General features: G+C 40.3%; 1 protein-coding gene across 1 annotated transcript in view; it reads left to right on the top strand.

Annotated features, from left to right (window-relative positions):
• Positions 1-15,570, top strand: part of CD109 (CD109 molecule) — an 81,426-nt gene that overhangs the window by 14,063 nt on the left and 51,793 nt on the right. The window contains exons 3-5 of the mRNA XM_027454990.3: positions 4,043-4,071; positions 7,999-8,229; positions 8,376-8,501. Coding sequence (XP_027310791.3) covers positions 4,043-4,071; positions 7,999-8,229; positions 8,376-8,501 — 386 coding nt within the window. The remainder of the gene's footprint in view (positions 1-4,042; positions 4,072-7,998; positions 8,230-8,375; positions 8,502-15,570) is intronic.

The raw sequence follows: 15,570 nt of genomic DNA, 5'->3' as shown, positions 1-15,570 counted from the left end.
GCAGCATTCTGGTTAGAAAGTTGCCCAGTGCCTGCTCTGTCCCAGGTCAGGTTGCTTTGCATGCTGTGTGATGCTGCGCGGAGCAATGAGCCCTCTGCCCTTGTGGTGTGTTCACATTGGTGCAGGTGACAGTGGAAACAGAAACCGAGGTGTGCACTGTGGCATGAATATCAGATCTGTATTCAGTGCCTCACAATGTACTGAAGCCACTGCTATAGCCATGGCTATGTTTGTCTGTGTTGGAGAGATTAAAGCTTGTGTAGCAGTACCTGACCATGTGCATACCTGCTCAGGCATGTTGTAAGTAAAGCTGAGTTCCTCTCTTGTTGATAACTGATTATCAGTAGCATCAAAGATTTTGTTGTTGTTGTTTTCTTTCTTTTTTTTTTTTTTTTTTTTTTTTTTTTTCCAGGTGTCACAATGTCCTGGGTTGTGGTTGTATAAAACTCAGCTTTAGCACAGCTTTGTTCATATAGAGGGATGGGAAATAGAGAAGTGTTAGTCACACTCATGTTACACAACTGAGAAAAAGTTCAGGAGGTAGCTTTATAACATCTCTATTATTGCTAGTTGTCCTGCATCCAGCCTCCTTTACTGGTGAAATATCATAATCCCTTCAAAAAGGTCACCACCTGCTGACCAATGCCCAGACTGTCCCCAAGCAGTGGTTCCCCGACCCCAGCCAGCCCCCCTATATTAACTGTTCAGCATGATGCCATATGGTATGGGACATCCCTTTGGCCAGTTTGGGTCAGCTGTCCTGGGTCTGTCCCCTCCCAGTTCTTACTGCACCCCCAGCCTGCCTGCTGGCAGGACAGAGCGAGAAGCTGAAACGTCCTTGGCTTGGTGTAAGCACTGCTCTGCAACAATTAAAACATCAGCGTGTTATCAGCACTATTCTCACCCTAAATCCAAAACACAGCACCACACCAGCTACTAGGAGGAAAATTAACTCTATCCTAGCCAAAACCAGGACACTGGTTAACTAACTGTCATGAGTTAGGAAGACACAGGCTTCCTTCAGGTGAAATGATGTCTCTTCTTAATAGACGCAGAATTCTTTGGATAGGTGTTGGGAATAAGTATGTTGTTAGGTGAGAGGGATTTACATTACCTGCACATTGAATATTCTGCAGCGCTGTGCAATTCCTCTTCTGTTGCCAGTGGCTCTCCAGCACTTTTGTGCAAGGAAACTCAGCTGTGTCTGGGGCTCCTTGCCTTTGTGTGGTGGGCCAGAGTGCCCACTCTGCTTGCTGGTGGGAAAAAACGTGTATTTTGCCTGAGACTCCTGGCTGGAAAACCTGGAAGGCCAGTGGGGTGGCTGAGAGTCAACAACGGCATGGGCTGCTTCTCGAGTGAAGAGGACAGAGGGATGGGAGGGAAAAACTGTGGCTTCAACAGTAGCATGCTGTGGAAGGAGCCATGTCGCTTAGGGCCAGATGCCATCCATCCTTGTTAAACCGTTGGATACCAGAATAAAGTACTGAAGTGTGCTACCCACAAACATCGTTTGCAGGATGTGAGTCATTTGGTTTAACCCAGGTTGTAATTTGGCGAGATGGTACACGCTGAGTGGGGCTTTTCCTTGAGCACTCTGACTGCAGCAGGAACACACTGCTTTCAGTCCATCACGCCTTCCTTCTACTTGCCACTGTCAGAGAAATGGCTTTTTTTTTTTTTTTTTTTTTTTAAATTAACATTTATTGGAGTTCAAATATCAAATAATTGCTTCATCTTTGAATGCTTTTATGTTCACAATAAAAATAGGTGTCAGTCTCTCTCTTCATGGGAGTTATAAAAATGTGTAACCGAGTGGAAATTCCAAAGCAGTTCTGGTGATACATGAAAAGCAAATCCTGCAGTGGCTGCAGTACCCATTTAAATTTTATGGCACTAATTAGAAAATTGTTGAAGTATGTTTTTGCCTTTAAAACGGTCAAATATGGCTGAACGGTAATGGCTGTAGATTTTATCAGCCACGAGGTGCCACTCTTTTCCAACCTCAGCCAAAAAAGCCTGTAAAACACTAGTAATGTTTAGATGTGAGAGGTAATGGTACTGAGAGCCAACACCATTAAAATCAGCAAGAGAAAGCACAGTACATAATTAAAATAAAAGCTGTGGCACTTAGTGGCTCCAGGATGTTATGTTATCCAGGATCTTAACAGCACATTTATTTGGATTGTGAGAAAATTTGAGGCCACGTTATCTGAAGTAGTTAAAATATTAAGTTACATTAACCCCTGCAAATTAAACGTGCTAGTTACTCGTTCCCAAGGGGCTGTAATGGAGTGAGGATGGTTAATTCTTTGTGCTCTGTTGCTTAAGGGTGGTAAATGCTGTGCAGGGTTTTGTAAATTTTGACCTTTATCTGAGCTGCAGAATCAACAGAAAATAGTAACTGGGGTGGAATAGAAACCTGAATAGACAGTAAGGATGTTTCAGTATGTGTGTGTGTTTCAGTGCATGAGGATGTAAAGGAAAATGTTCAAGTGGAGAACAAGGGCATCTGCTCCCACCAAACAGAGAAATGCTATTGGTGTAGGACTGCTCTGGAGTCAATTCCTTTTGCCAGGCTGTATTGCACATCTTCCATCAACCATGTAAAGAGGAAAGGGGCAGAGGGGATCTATATGACGAAGAGGAGGCTGAGGGCCAGAACCCAGTGAAGAAGAAGCTTTAGTTGCTGTAGAGGTAGTGGCTCAGCACAGACAGACTGTCACACTGGCTTTCTTTTCTGTTTGGAGGTCACTACCTCTAGAGGGAATGCCCGGGATTAAGGATTTTTCACCGTTTGCCCTTCATTAATAGCATAGAGTTTAAAGTCTTTATTTTTATATTTTTTAAAAATTCCTTCTGGAAACGTTGTCTTGATAAAAATGACTATGAAAAGTAGTCAACTATTTAGCTGAAGAAGAGATTAATACAAAATACCCTGGGTTTCTCTTACATGTGAAGGAGTTGCGGAGTCAGCTTCTTTGCAGGAGCAGAGGAATGCTTTGGTCCTGGACCAGCCATACCCGAGAGGGGATTTGTTTTCAAGGAGAGCGGGGCCAAACCATATCCTCCTTGTTCAGGTAGCTCTCATCTGGGACTGTTGGCACCTGCAGACCATTATTTAAGTGGAGCATTGCATTTCAGTTTTTTCTGGGCTGTGCTGTTCCATCTGCTTCTTTTAGTGGTTTTGGGACAGTAGTGATTGTTAGGGAGCTGCTAAATCCAGCAGGCTGGCAGGGGCTGCCCCAGGTCCAGCCAGTAGTGAGGCTGGGCACACGTTCCCAGCAGGCACACAGACACAGGGATACCTGTATGTGGTATGTACATCCAGCAGCTGGTCGCACAGACCAACACAGGCACTCTCAGCATTCACGCAAACAGCCCCAGTTACCTTACCTCTGGCTGATCAGGCTGAAGGATTCTGGTTAGTGGGAATATATATACGTGACCACAGCATGGATCTCTGCAGTAGCAGGGCATAAATAGTGTGCCCAGTAACTGGCACTGGATCATGGTCCCCCCAGTTCCTGCTAGCTGGGTGTGTGAGACCCCCTGGCCACTGCCTCGCTCCGGACTCTGGTGCTCAGACCCCTTTGCACACACGTGTGCTCTCACTGTGGATCCCACCAGCAAACTGTCTTTGAAGCCCAGTCTATCCCAGTAGCTGATCCTGGATCCTTGCTTCCCCCAGTTGCTTCCTGCACAGAGAATGAGAAATGTACCTGCATATGTAAAATACCGACCAGTGCAGCAGTTGCTCTGGGATATTTATTTTACAGTTTTCTTCCCAGGTGTTGTTTGGCAGCAGTCAGCTGCGTGCTGGCCAGCCCATTGCACCAGTTTCACGTTGGTTTACTGGGCTGTCTGCATGCACCAGGCTCTGGAGGAGCTGCATCAAGGGGGTTCAGTTGTCTGATGGGTATTATGGGCAGTGGGGGAACAGGGGAGGAGCACTGCACTACTAATTAACCTGATAACGTGGATGTTTTATTGAGTTTTTATAAGCTTTGTGACACTGCTGTATTTCTTTTTCCTTTTCATTTAGATTCCTTTGGGACTCTTGTTCTTCCAGTAGTAAGTATTTCTTTCCTTCCCTCCTAAAAAAAAAAAAAGTTGACTGCCTGTGACTTTTCAGCAGCTAATGTTGATGAGATGATGTATTTTTATATGTGATCTTGGCTATTTTCACTTTCTCAGATGAATGTATTTGCTGACCAATAAGCCAAGGAGTTTTCAAATTAAGTGCTCTGCAGCTTGTTACAAGTAATTACAGGATATGTGAGCTGACTTCCAGCATCAGCACAAGCTGTCATTAAACTTGAGCCCAGAACTTGGCTTTGTATGTTTTCTTTTTTTCCTACTGGCTGATACCTACATCCCTACTCCAGACACACTATGAAGGCTAATTAGAGCTGAATAATTGTGCAAAGTAATAACAGAAATAGTAAATTTTAAGTAAAAACATTGCTTGTATTTATACCCTGTCATCTTAAGGATTTGTAAATGCACATTCAGTGGAAGTACATGATTAACTAGTCAACAGAAATGTATAATGCAGTTGTTTATTGAGCAGGAGTTGTCAGTTTATAGTCCTGGATGCTTACCTTGAAAATCTGATATAAAGAATTCGGTACTTCTGTCAGGAAAAAAAAGTTTTTTTTTTTTTTTTTTTTTTTTAATCAAATTCTTCATTTTTTAACACCTTTAAGAATCCCTAAATCCAGTGGATTTGGATTCTGATCTCAAACTTTATATCAGATGAAATAATCTGAAAATATTTGATAGACGGATAAACAGTGATGAGTGTTTCAACATTATGAAGACTATTAGATTGCAATGTTATCTGTACAAACCATAAATTAGCAGGCATAGACAACTCAGTTCAAAACAAAATAGGTTAAATTAGCAAGTTCCTTAATATAATTTGCCCAGTCTTAAAGCATGCTTACATCTCACAGCCTTCTACAAAATTGAATTCCATAATCACTTTACCGGTAGTAAGAGACAGATGCTGTGATAACCAAACTGAAAAACTTTTAGAGCACTTCAAGTGTTCAATAAATATAATGGGGAACCATGTACTGAGCTCAATCTAAATTTGCCAACTTGCCTTACCACAGCCCTAAAGAAACAATACGTTCCTTGAGGCCTCTTGCCATGCTTCTTGAATGCTCAGGGTGTGATGTGGGGGTGGGAGAGGAATGGTCAGGCACAATTTGGACCTGACCTGTGGTGGTTTTTTTGTTCATGTAGTTACGGTAGATTCATGTACTGCCCAGTGTGTGCTTGGCTGGTAGCAGAAGGTGGGTAATGAGCTGCTGGTTTCAGCTGTCATATTTTCCAGAGGAGACAGTAGCTTCCTTGTCTAGATGCTCGTGAGGGTGGCTGGTGTGGTCAGGAGAAGTGCTTGAGATGGCCTCTTTCTCTCTCACGTTAGGAGTGCCAAAACAAGGATAGTAATACCATTCAGCTGAGGGGTGTATCTACGAAGATAAAATGTTTCCACAGTAAGTTCCTAATAGGTGCTGTTAAAAGCTGCCTTGCTCATAGTTGTATTGAGAAGTGCCCTTTTAGAGAAGGAATTGATGGGGCTGAGGTAAATAGTTAGCATTATTTTAGGACTGACCTTCCAGAAACATTGTGTTAATTCAGTTTTCATTAGCATGGATATGTGCACTGGAATTTGGGTTTCTTTACTCCTCAGACATCCTGATACACTGCCACGGCAACGTAAACTTTTACTGTCTCTGTCTTTTACATCAAGAAAGATAAAACAGGCAATTTTGTCACCAAGTTACAGGGAGGAAAGATCTTTTGCAATATAAAAAATAGCATATATAAAATGAGATACTATACAAAGTATCAAGAAATTAAAAATCAGGGGAACAGCCCATGTTGCTTTATTCACAATAGGAAAAAGCTACAGAAAAATAAATGAGATCTGTAAATGGCAATTGCAGACTTGTAAAGAAGAAAACAAAGACAGTCTTTGCAAGTATATTAAAATAACACTGTAACAGCACTATTCACTGCTACAATGAGACAAAACAAGCTTATTTTCTCACCAACTTGACTTTGAAGGTTTATAATGTTTCTGGGAGTTCTTGTAGGGAATCCTGTCCGCTTCTTAGGGAATAAACCTTATTTAATAAGTGGTAATATTCTTATATGAATTAATTCTGAGGTAATATTTGACAGATGTAGTAACTAAGGCTGTTGCTCCTATTTAATATATTCCAGAATACTTGGCGAGGAAGTCTGAGAGTGTTGAAATATGTGAATCATATGTTCTTGGCAATGTGGATACAAAGACCTGCAGTTGAAGTAAACGCAGAATCGATTTCAATTTAGTGTTTTGCACCTAAAGTTTGGCTATATAAGTCCAGATTTTAAAGGGTACCTTTTCTCCCTGTGTCATCATATGCATGCTCATGGGTGGGGAAAAAAAGAGCCTGTTTATTTCCCTTCTCCCTGACTTTTCCTTCTGACTTTGTTTTCAAAAGCGAAAGTCAACAGAGAGGGATGAAATTGTAGTCAGTTCCTGTTTATAGGTAAACACACAGAGAAAGAAATGTGTTTGGTACAGACATTTGCATTTACCTTATTTATTACTATGTGGTATTTTTCTCCATTTGGGAAAAATTCCATTATCTCACTGTACAGTCTTAAAATTAGTTTTGACAGCAAGACAGTGTTTCATTATAGAGCTTGGTAGGATACTTTTGAAGTGCTGTGCCTGGTGAGTTAACAGATGTAATTTTCATTACCAGTGCAAGAGGAGAGCTTAATTTCCATATGTTGTGCTGAAAAATGTAAGCCTGTCTGCTTTAGTTGTCTTGACTTCAGAGGCTTTACTCCAGATTTACTGTTCTAACTACAAACAGAAGCATGCAACTCTTAAGCTTTTTAGCAGTGCTACTTGTTGGAACCAGCTGTATGTTTTGTTAAACCCGTTCCATCTTCAAAGAGATGCTCCCAAGCAGATGGCAGTACAGAAGCCAGCATTTGGGCTGGGATGCTCCTGGGGTCATTCCTTGCCTGTGCAGGCTCTGCTCAAGGTGAAGGCTCTGTCCTGCTGCAGTTCTGCTTTAGATGCTTTAGACCCTCTGTGGGTGGGATTCCTCCCATCTAACTGCTGGAAATGAACGGGTCCATCTGACTTGTGAGCTCCAGATTTCTTCTGGGCACTAGAGAGACACCTGTGCATGTTTATTCTGGTCCTATGTGATCTAACTTTCCTTGTCTGTCTGTGATGTCTGTCTGCGTTCACTGCCAGCACAGAAAGAACTTTCAGGGTTTATCCTGAATAAAGCATCTCAGCTAACCATACAAAATGTCTCTTATTCTTTAATATTTTGGGAAGAATAATTATCTTACTAGTTGAGCTGTAATATATGCTGGAATTATAAATCATTAAATTACGGAGGTGAGACAAAACCAGTCAGTTGCTATTGAAAAACAGTACCTGTCTCCTCAGGAGATTTTTCATTCTGAATTTATTTTTTATGCCCTAAAAGATGTGAAGGTAAAGCTTTTAAAAAGAACTGCAGAGTTTTCTTTCTGTCGTGTTCATCTTGCCTGCATGTAGCTTCTTCAGCTGTTTTATTTCTGGAATATTTATTATCAGAAAATGACAAAGTCTGAAAAAAAAAATAGCCCCCAGAATCAAATGCAGGAAATTTCCTAATAACTGTAGAAAGAAAAGAGGGCTCAATGCATGCATGTGTATGAATGGTACTTGAGTACATAGATACTCACATTATTGAAAATCTGATCACTAGTAAAAATCATGTAGAAATATTATGAAAAGATGCTTCTGAGAACACACTTTTATGTAATTGTTGTAGTGACAGAGTCCTGCAATCCTCCTGTTCTTTTTGAGTATTTACATAAGTTGACTTGTTCAGGAGCATGTCAGAAACCTTAATAGCAAATGTTTTTGGAATAATGATGTCTTCAGTTATACCTTGGATAATTAACGAGTCACTATTTTCTTTTTAGCTGCCTTTGAACAGTGCTTCTGGTGATTATGAATTACTGGTGGAAGGCCATGCTGATGGCCAGCGCATTTTCTCGAACCGTACCAGCTTGATATACACAGCAAAGAGTATCTCTGTATTCATCCAGACTGACAAATCTACATATAAACCGGGACAGGATGTGATGTTTCGGATTGTCACAGTCTATCCTGATCTCAAACCTTACAAAGCATCTCTCAATATATATATCCGAGTAAGTATCCACAGGAACCTCAGTATACATTGAAATTTCTCATGTCTTCCAACACCGTATTCCAAATACAGTTCATATGTATTGCTATCTAAATCTTGCTAGCAAGGCCTCGTGCATTTTACATGCAGCCTAATTTTTTTTTTAAGGACCCTCGGAAGAAGTTGATTCAGCAGTGGCTGCTAGAGGAGGGTGATTTGGGCGTAGTTTCAAAAAAATTCCAGTTATCGACAAACCCTCCACTAGGAGACTGGTCCATAGAAGTGGAAGTGAATGTGAGTATTAACCCTGCCAACTTATAGAGAGATTTCATTTATCCTGATATGTGTGAATAAAGCTATGTTTACTTTGCTGGAGCAAAACCATAAATAAGCATGGACCATGAGGAGAAATCCTTCCTTCGTGCCAAACCTGAAGAAACTATGCAAACCTCACAAGCTTTTCAGTACTATATGGTTTTGTAAGGAAATATATTTAAAAGAAAAAATAGATACCTAAAAATATATATTTTATCCTATGGTCTGGATTGTGATTCTAAAATGTGTTATTTCAAAAGGCAAGGATTTTTAGTGTTAATATCAAAGAAAGAGCTTGTGGAGTTCTGTTTTTTTAAGTGAAACACCGTTATGCTTATTTTGTAAGCGAATATACAGAAATTCATTGTGCCCTGGTGTTCAGCCAGTCAGTGTCTCAAGGGGTGTGGAATCAAAGACTGTCATTTACAAATGTCTGTCTAGTTTTAGTGGTGTTTTACCAATTCATGGTGACTCAAGAGTTACTGAGGAAAAAATAACCATGCAAAATAGAAACGGTGAATAATATAGCAGAACTATTGCATAACAAACCTGGTATAATTTATTTTGTGTGTGTTGCTATTGGTAACAGTCCTATCAGTCCAAATCCTTGAAGATCTCATACACTGGAAAATACACTGTAGAAATAGCTGGAGGTTTCAAGATTGTGTGTGTGTCAAGTTTATTCTGACTGCTCTAAATGCCTGTAATTTGGGAACTACATTTCCGAACTGGCTTGCAGTGACTGCTCAGAGACATTTAGCAAGTACAAACAGGACTGTGCAATGATTCCTAATAAGATGGGGCAGAAGCATTTGACTGTGTATAACTTCAGAATGATATTTGGCAGTAACAGTTATACGCTTTATAGATTTCTGTAGGCTGAGGTACATGAGGTGTTCAAATGAGTATCAGGACTGGATTCTTCAAACACTTTCTCATGCGGGTGTGGATTCGGCACTATTGTCTTTGCTGGGAAAAATGTTTTAAGTTGTTCCTGGGCTTGGCCACTCCTTCGCATCCCTGTGCTGCTGTTCAACAGCTTCTTGGTAGCGCTGAGGCATGTGTAATAAAGCTGAGATCTAAAGTACGTCAGGGAAATGACCCAGATTGAAAAGCTTGAAGATTAAAGTTTTGTTTTTCTTTGTTTAACCTAGACCAGCTCCCTGATCTGGTTTGCAGTGCAGTCCCTCTCACAAATGCACAGGCATTTTTCAGGAGAAGAAGTGTGGCTCAGACATGGCTTGTAATGGTGATGGGCTTCTTCAACAGCTGTCTTGCCAGGGGGAAAAAACATGTTTGTGAAACTTTGTTTGGACTGTCTGCTATGTGATAAATCATCCTGAAGTCAGGAAGACACTGTTAAAGGAATGGCAGCAGCTGGTCTCAGTGAAAGAGTGTCATGCCCTTCTGAAACACCCCTCCCCATCCTCCAAAAAAGGAAGAAAAAAAAAAGTTAAATTGAAAGATTTATCTGGACTGATAAAGCAGCTGAGAAAACAGTCAAGTGAAGTTAGATCTTAGTACATGATAGGAAATAATGGTGCTCTAAATTTTAGCCATTAAGTATGTACTACAGAAGGTTAATGAATGTCAGTAAGCCAGGAAAACAAGTCTCTCAAGTCATGAGTAATAATGACGAAAAGATAAATAGGGAACGTTTTGTTCACTGTCTCTTCCAGTAGATAGCTAGAGGATACCAGGTGAAGGAGATAGAGGACAATTTCAAACCAATTAAGATGGCAGAAGTGAACTGTAGAGCTCATCATGAGTGCATGTTGTGAACGCTGAAAATTCACATGGGATGAAAAAAGTGGCCAGACAAATTCAATGAAGCAAGCCCGTTAAGAACTGTGAACTGAAAAGCTCTGATCCCTGGTTCAGGAGGCCTACTTTCAGGCTGGCACCGTGTTGCTGACTGCTAGCCCTGGTTGGTACGATGGTGTGATGCTCTGGGTGTTGAATCTTGGCTTCTGCCAAAGACTGAGCTTTGGCCTAGATTTGTGTTAGATCTACCAGGGTGTACTCAGGCTGACCTAGACAACCCTAGGTTGTCTTTATCACATTTCAGTAAGAACATCCAATTTTCCCTACTGTTAATTTTTAAGGCTTAGTGTTCTAGCATTGAGTGTGGCCTTGAATGCCATCTTTGGGGTCTTTAGTAGAGCTCCAAATACTTCAGTGGCATGAATAATATCCAAGGACATGGATAATATCCATCAAACTAGGGTATGTTGATCTATTTGACAATTCAAGGTGAAAAGTACTGCAAAATGCTTTTGTTACAATTAACAGAATACTCTCTTGGGAAAAGATGAACTGTCAGAACAGAAATGGGGTCCCCCATCAATGAAAATGAAGAAAACAGTATATATTTTAAGAAATGCTGCATTTAATAGAAATGTGAGAAAGAGGGAACTAATAGATATAAATCTAAACAAGAAAGTCTAAACTCTTGCATATTTGTCAGAAACACAAAGACCCCAGCGATGGGATCTTTGGGTGGTTAGTAACAGTATGAAAAAGTTTATAAAGTTTGTTAGAAACAAATGAAATTCCAGAGGTGACAGTGCCCAATAACATGGGGAAACAATAATTATGTGGCAGAGATGGAAGCATTTAATGTGTGTTGTTATAGTTCTTCGTGGTTTACTGAATATCACTGTGGGAAGCTTTGAGAAGATGAGCAGGAAGTGAATATATCCTTAACAGTAAAGCATAATTGAGGCATTATGGGAAACAATAAACCTGTCATCTGTCAAAGTGATTTGGGATTCCACTGATGAAGAATTAAATTCTTTCAGGCTATTATGGATCAGGCTTTTAAGCACCAGAACAAAAAAAAGTGAGGGCATCTCTGTTGCATGATGTTTTAGCATCAAGAATGATTGCCTCTTTGGAAGATGCATTATGATCAGGCAGACTGCTGGAGTAGCTGAATTCTAGAGTAACCAAGCTGTGATAAAAGGAGGCCAGGATAAATGGCTTCTGTCATTACACTCTACAAAAGGAAAATTAAAATAGAGGAGAGAAAGCACAGTGTATCTTCATATATAAATTGGATTAATGAAAACTGCAAGAAACCTTGCAGAATAAAGGAAGAGAGGAATTTAGGCGATGGGAAATTCCTTTTGGTGTTAGTTAAAAATGAGCTTGTAGTACAAGGTCATAGGGGTGGAATTCAGTTTGAGGTTTACAGTGTGTAGATGTCTATAGGTAGGTTATTCTGGGTGTTGAAGTTCCCTTTGTAGTCAGTGGAAATGGAGTCAGTGTTCAGAAAACGAGTGAGTAACTCGGATTGCTCCAAGTGCAATCTGGATAGTCCTTGCTGGACTGCAGCTGCCATCAAGGGAAGTATGGGTTTTTCTGTCTCATACATGAAGTTGCACATTCACCAATCCCTTCTTGATAACAGAGGTCACTAAGAACTTGGCTCTACTGCTAAGGAGTACTAAGTATATGTATGTGCTGCAGGTTGGTGGGAGTTAGCATTTTTGTAGTTATATTTTACCTGTCCTTAACCGGTACTGCTAGCCCTGGATCCACAGTAATTAATCCATGAGATCCTACACAGCCTTTGGATCTTCTCATGGCTTTAGGAACACCTTCAGCTGGCAAACACAGGGTGCTCTCTGCATGACTTAGCTTTCCTGATGCCAGGGCCTGAGCTTTCTAGTTAAATGTGTCAGCTGTCCAACCATTTTATCTCTGCTTTTCCTCTCATATTTAAAGTGACGTTAAATCTGTAAGTAACACCTCCCTTCCAGTGGATAAAGGTCAGTTCCCAAGTGTGCAGAATTTGGGTTCCTGGAAGTATCCTGGTGCTGAATCCTGTTTTAAATCATGTTCTGGATGCTTGCTGCTATTAAACATCTTAATAACAGTTCAGGTGTTTGTAGAGCTGTTCCAAGAAAACTCAAGGCAGAGTAATTACAGTCTGGTTGCCAAGTCTCCACCTTGTATTTTTGTTGGATATCTTATATTTCCTGTTATGGAGCCTGTTTTTGAAAGTCTTTTAGTTGTTGAGTTTTTGTAACAGGCCTTTCCATCTAAAAGTTTTTTTATTAGGCCTTTTTGTAATCAGTGACAGTTGTTATTTGGAAATTTAGCTACAGAAGAGTAGTAATTGTTCAGGAGCAATAAAGACTTTCTAAAATATTTTTGAAGTTTTTTTTGTTAAAGCTTCAGATGTAAATCAACTTTCAAATTCATCTGGGGTTGATTTATCATAAAGTCATGTCCTTCATGGTTTGCATTGTTTAACTTCTGAAATTTTATGTATTTTATAATGTATTCACTGTGAATTCTGTGGTGTTCTACTTGTAGATCACTAATTTATTTCTCATTAGATCTGATGAGTTTGAGGTTGGATCATTACTTACATCATTGCATGTCGCTATCTTGCAGAATCAGACTGTACATACATTCTTTGTGATTTTTCTGTTTATTCAATATCTTGTAAATGAGCAGTGATACTCAATCAGATCTTTCGGTGTGAATATTGGTGATGCTAGTGGTACTGCTTTGTTTCTGGAGAACATGCCAAGGCATTTGAACAGAATTTTGCAAATTCATACAAAATTTGGGGACATAAAATGTGAAAATCAAGTAGTCATGAAAAGCTTAGGCTAAGTTAGTTCCTTCTAGGTAATGGCCTGCTCCACTAATTGGCTACACAGTGGAAGCTGAGGTGTTCCTGGCCTGGGCCACCTGGAGCCTGGCCTGACACTGTAGCTGGGGGACATGCATCAAAGCCAGTCACGGTGGACCTAGGCCATGTTCACTTCAGGAACTTCCGGGTGCCAAAGAAGTTAAAACCTGTCATCTCACTTGCTGGATTAGACCCAAATCACTTCAGACAAGACAGTCATTTCAGAGCAAAACCTGGGCCTTAGTTGTTCTTAGACATTCTTAGATGTCATGGTCTGCAGCACTGAAGGCTCAAATGCAGAGAGGCTCCATCATCTGTATAGTGTCAGAATATTTACGTGGGTCTCTTTTTGGCACTGCTTTTTTAATCTGTAGATACGCTATGGGAAATGTGCACAGAATATTATGGGTCTCTTGTGGTTTAAGAAATGCTGGTTTACAGCAAAATGGGAGACCCCCCAAAAAACTGACCAGAGTAAAGCAGCACAAGTGGAATAAGCATCGTGATTGTTTTCCTATGTGAATCAAACAAAACAATAATCTCTTGCTTGGATTGTGTATATAACTAAACACTTGAGAGCCACCACTCCTGGAAACTAGTTTAACAAAGTACACTTCAAAATATTTGAATGATATTTACCAGAGCGATAGCCCTGCCCTGAAGAATTAAAATGTTTCAAAGTGTTTGAAGTGATGTTACTTGGCCTATTTCAACCCAGTTTGGCCAAAATTGTGTGTTAGTGAGAAATCTGGCTTGGTGGTCAAATCTAGATGACCTACAGGGTCTTTTCCTTTCCTTGCAGTATCAGTCCACGTCTTGCTTTCTACCTAGTAGAGGTACTGAGGTACTATAGCACATTTGGTACTTGCAGGAGTGACGTTGTTCTTGGAAATAAGCAACGAAGACTTTGTACGACTTCATAAATCTTGATACAAAGTCTTCGTCTTCAATGAAGACATAATCAGACTTCTGAGCTTCACATCAACATAACCTCATCATGTAGTTGAACAGCAGCCAGTGATATTAACCTTGGAAAATAGACAGTCTGTCAGTAGGAGATGGCTGTCTTGATCTTTCCCTATGTCTCAGAAGGGTCTTCATCAAAGAGGCAAACAAGCTTTCGAAAGGAGCCTCTCCCTTCCTGTCCTTTGGAAACTGGAGATTTCTTCAGTTTCTCAGCCTGTTCTTCCAGACCAGCTGAGCTCAGATTTTCCTCTTGGAGGTTTTTATTTTTATTTTTTAGAGGAAAAAAAAAAAAAAAAGAAAGAAAGGGGTTTGAACCCTTTCCTTCTCCTGCTGCTTCTGTGTTGCTTAAGGCTTGGGATTATTTTTGGCTGTTTTTCCTCTGTTCTGCAGTCTTGCCAGCAGAGCCTTTGTGTTGAAACGCCCTGTCCGAGCATGGGAGCTCCTCCAAACGCTCTGGTCTGAGCACGGGAGCTCCTCCAAACTCCCCATCCCAGCACAGGAGCTCCTCTGGTCATGGCGACAGCTGCTGCCTGCCCTTGCGGGCAACCAAGGGGAGTGCTGGGGAGACCATTCAAGTCATCTCCTTCTGAGCCAAGCAAAAAAAATTTTGTCAGCTGACTCATGAGATTTGTGGACATGGCAAAAGTGTTCTTGGATTATTATTTTTTTAATTACTGCTATTTTAAAGCCAAACTTTTAAAAATATACATGTATACCAAATCCTTGTTGTGTCATTTCACAGTTTCAGATGAAGGTTGGCATGAACGTTTCATAAGTAACATATCAGTGTTGTTTCCCTCAAATAAAACTCTTGAGAAGTATTTCTGTTCTTATATAATACTTTTTTCTGTCGACAACATCATGTGTTTATTGGAACTGAGAGTATCAAAAGGTTAGCAAGATATGGGCACAAGATGTATTATGCTAGCAACTCTTTTAGTCTTTGTTTATGTCATTGATACATTGTTTATCACAAAAGAATGTGTTAACGTTTCCCATATGGTGAAATGAGGCACAGTCTGGTTTATTAGTGATTAAAAAAAGCCTTGTGAGAGTATTTGGTCATTGCTCCAGTGTAATCCTGGTGTCAAGAAACCAGCTGAGATTCAGAGCTCCAGTTCCAGGCACTCCATGCCATTCCCTTACTGATGGCAGCTTCTGACATGATGCTGTAAAAAAAATTGTGGAATAAGGGTTATATGTCTGCAGACAAAGGACTTGTGTGCTTGGTCAGAATTACTCACACCCTAGCTGGGAAGAACAATTAAGTAAGAAAGCAAAAAGCAAAGTTAATGTGGCTCAGTACCATGACTTTTTGGGTCAACTGTTGTTGTACCAAAGAACAAAATTAGCTGCTGATTTTTTTTTTTTATTATTATTTTTTAATTTTTATGCTAAGAGTGGAGGGAGAAAAAAAAAAATCATTTTCCAAGA

This window comes from Anas platyrhynchos, chromosome 3 (assembly GCF_047663525.1).
Source record: "Anas platyrhynchos isolate ZD024472 breed Pekin duck chromosome 3, IASCAAS_PekinDuck_T2T, whole genome shotgun sequence".
NCBI lineage: Eukaryota > Metazoa > Chordata > Aves > Anseriformes > Anatidae > Anas > Anas platyrhynchos.
This window is presented reverse-complemented; position numbering and strand designations above follow the sequence as displayed.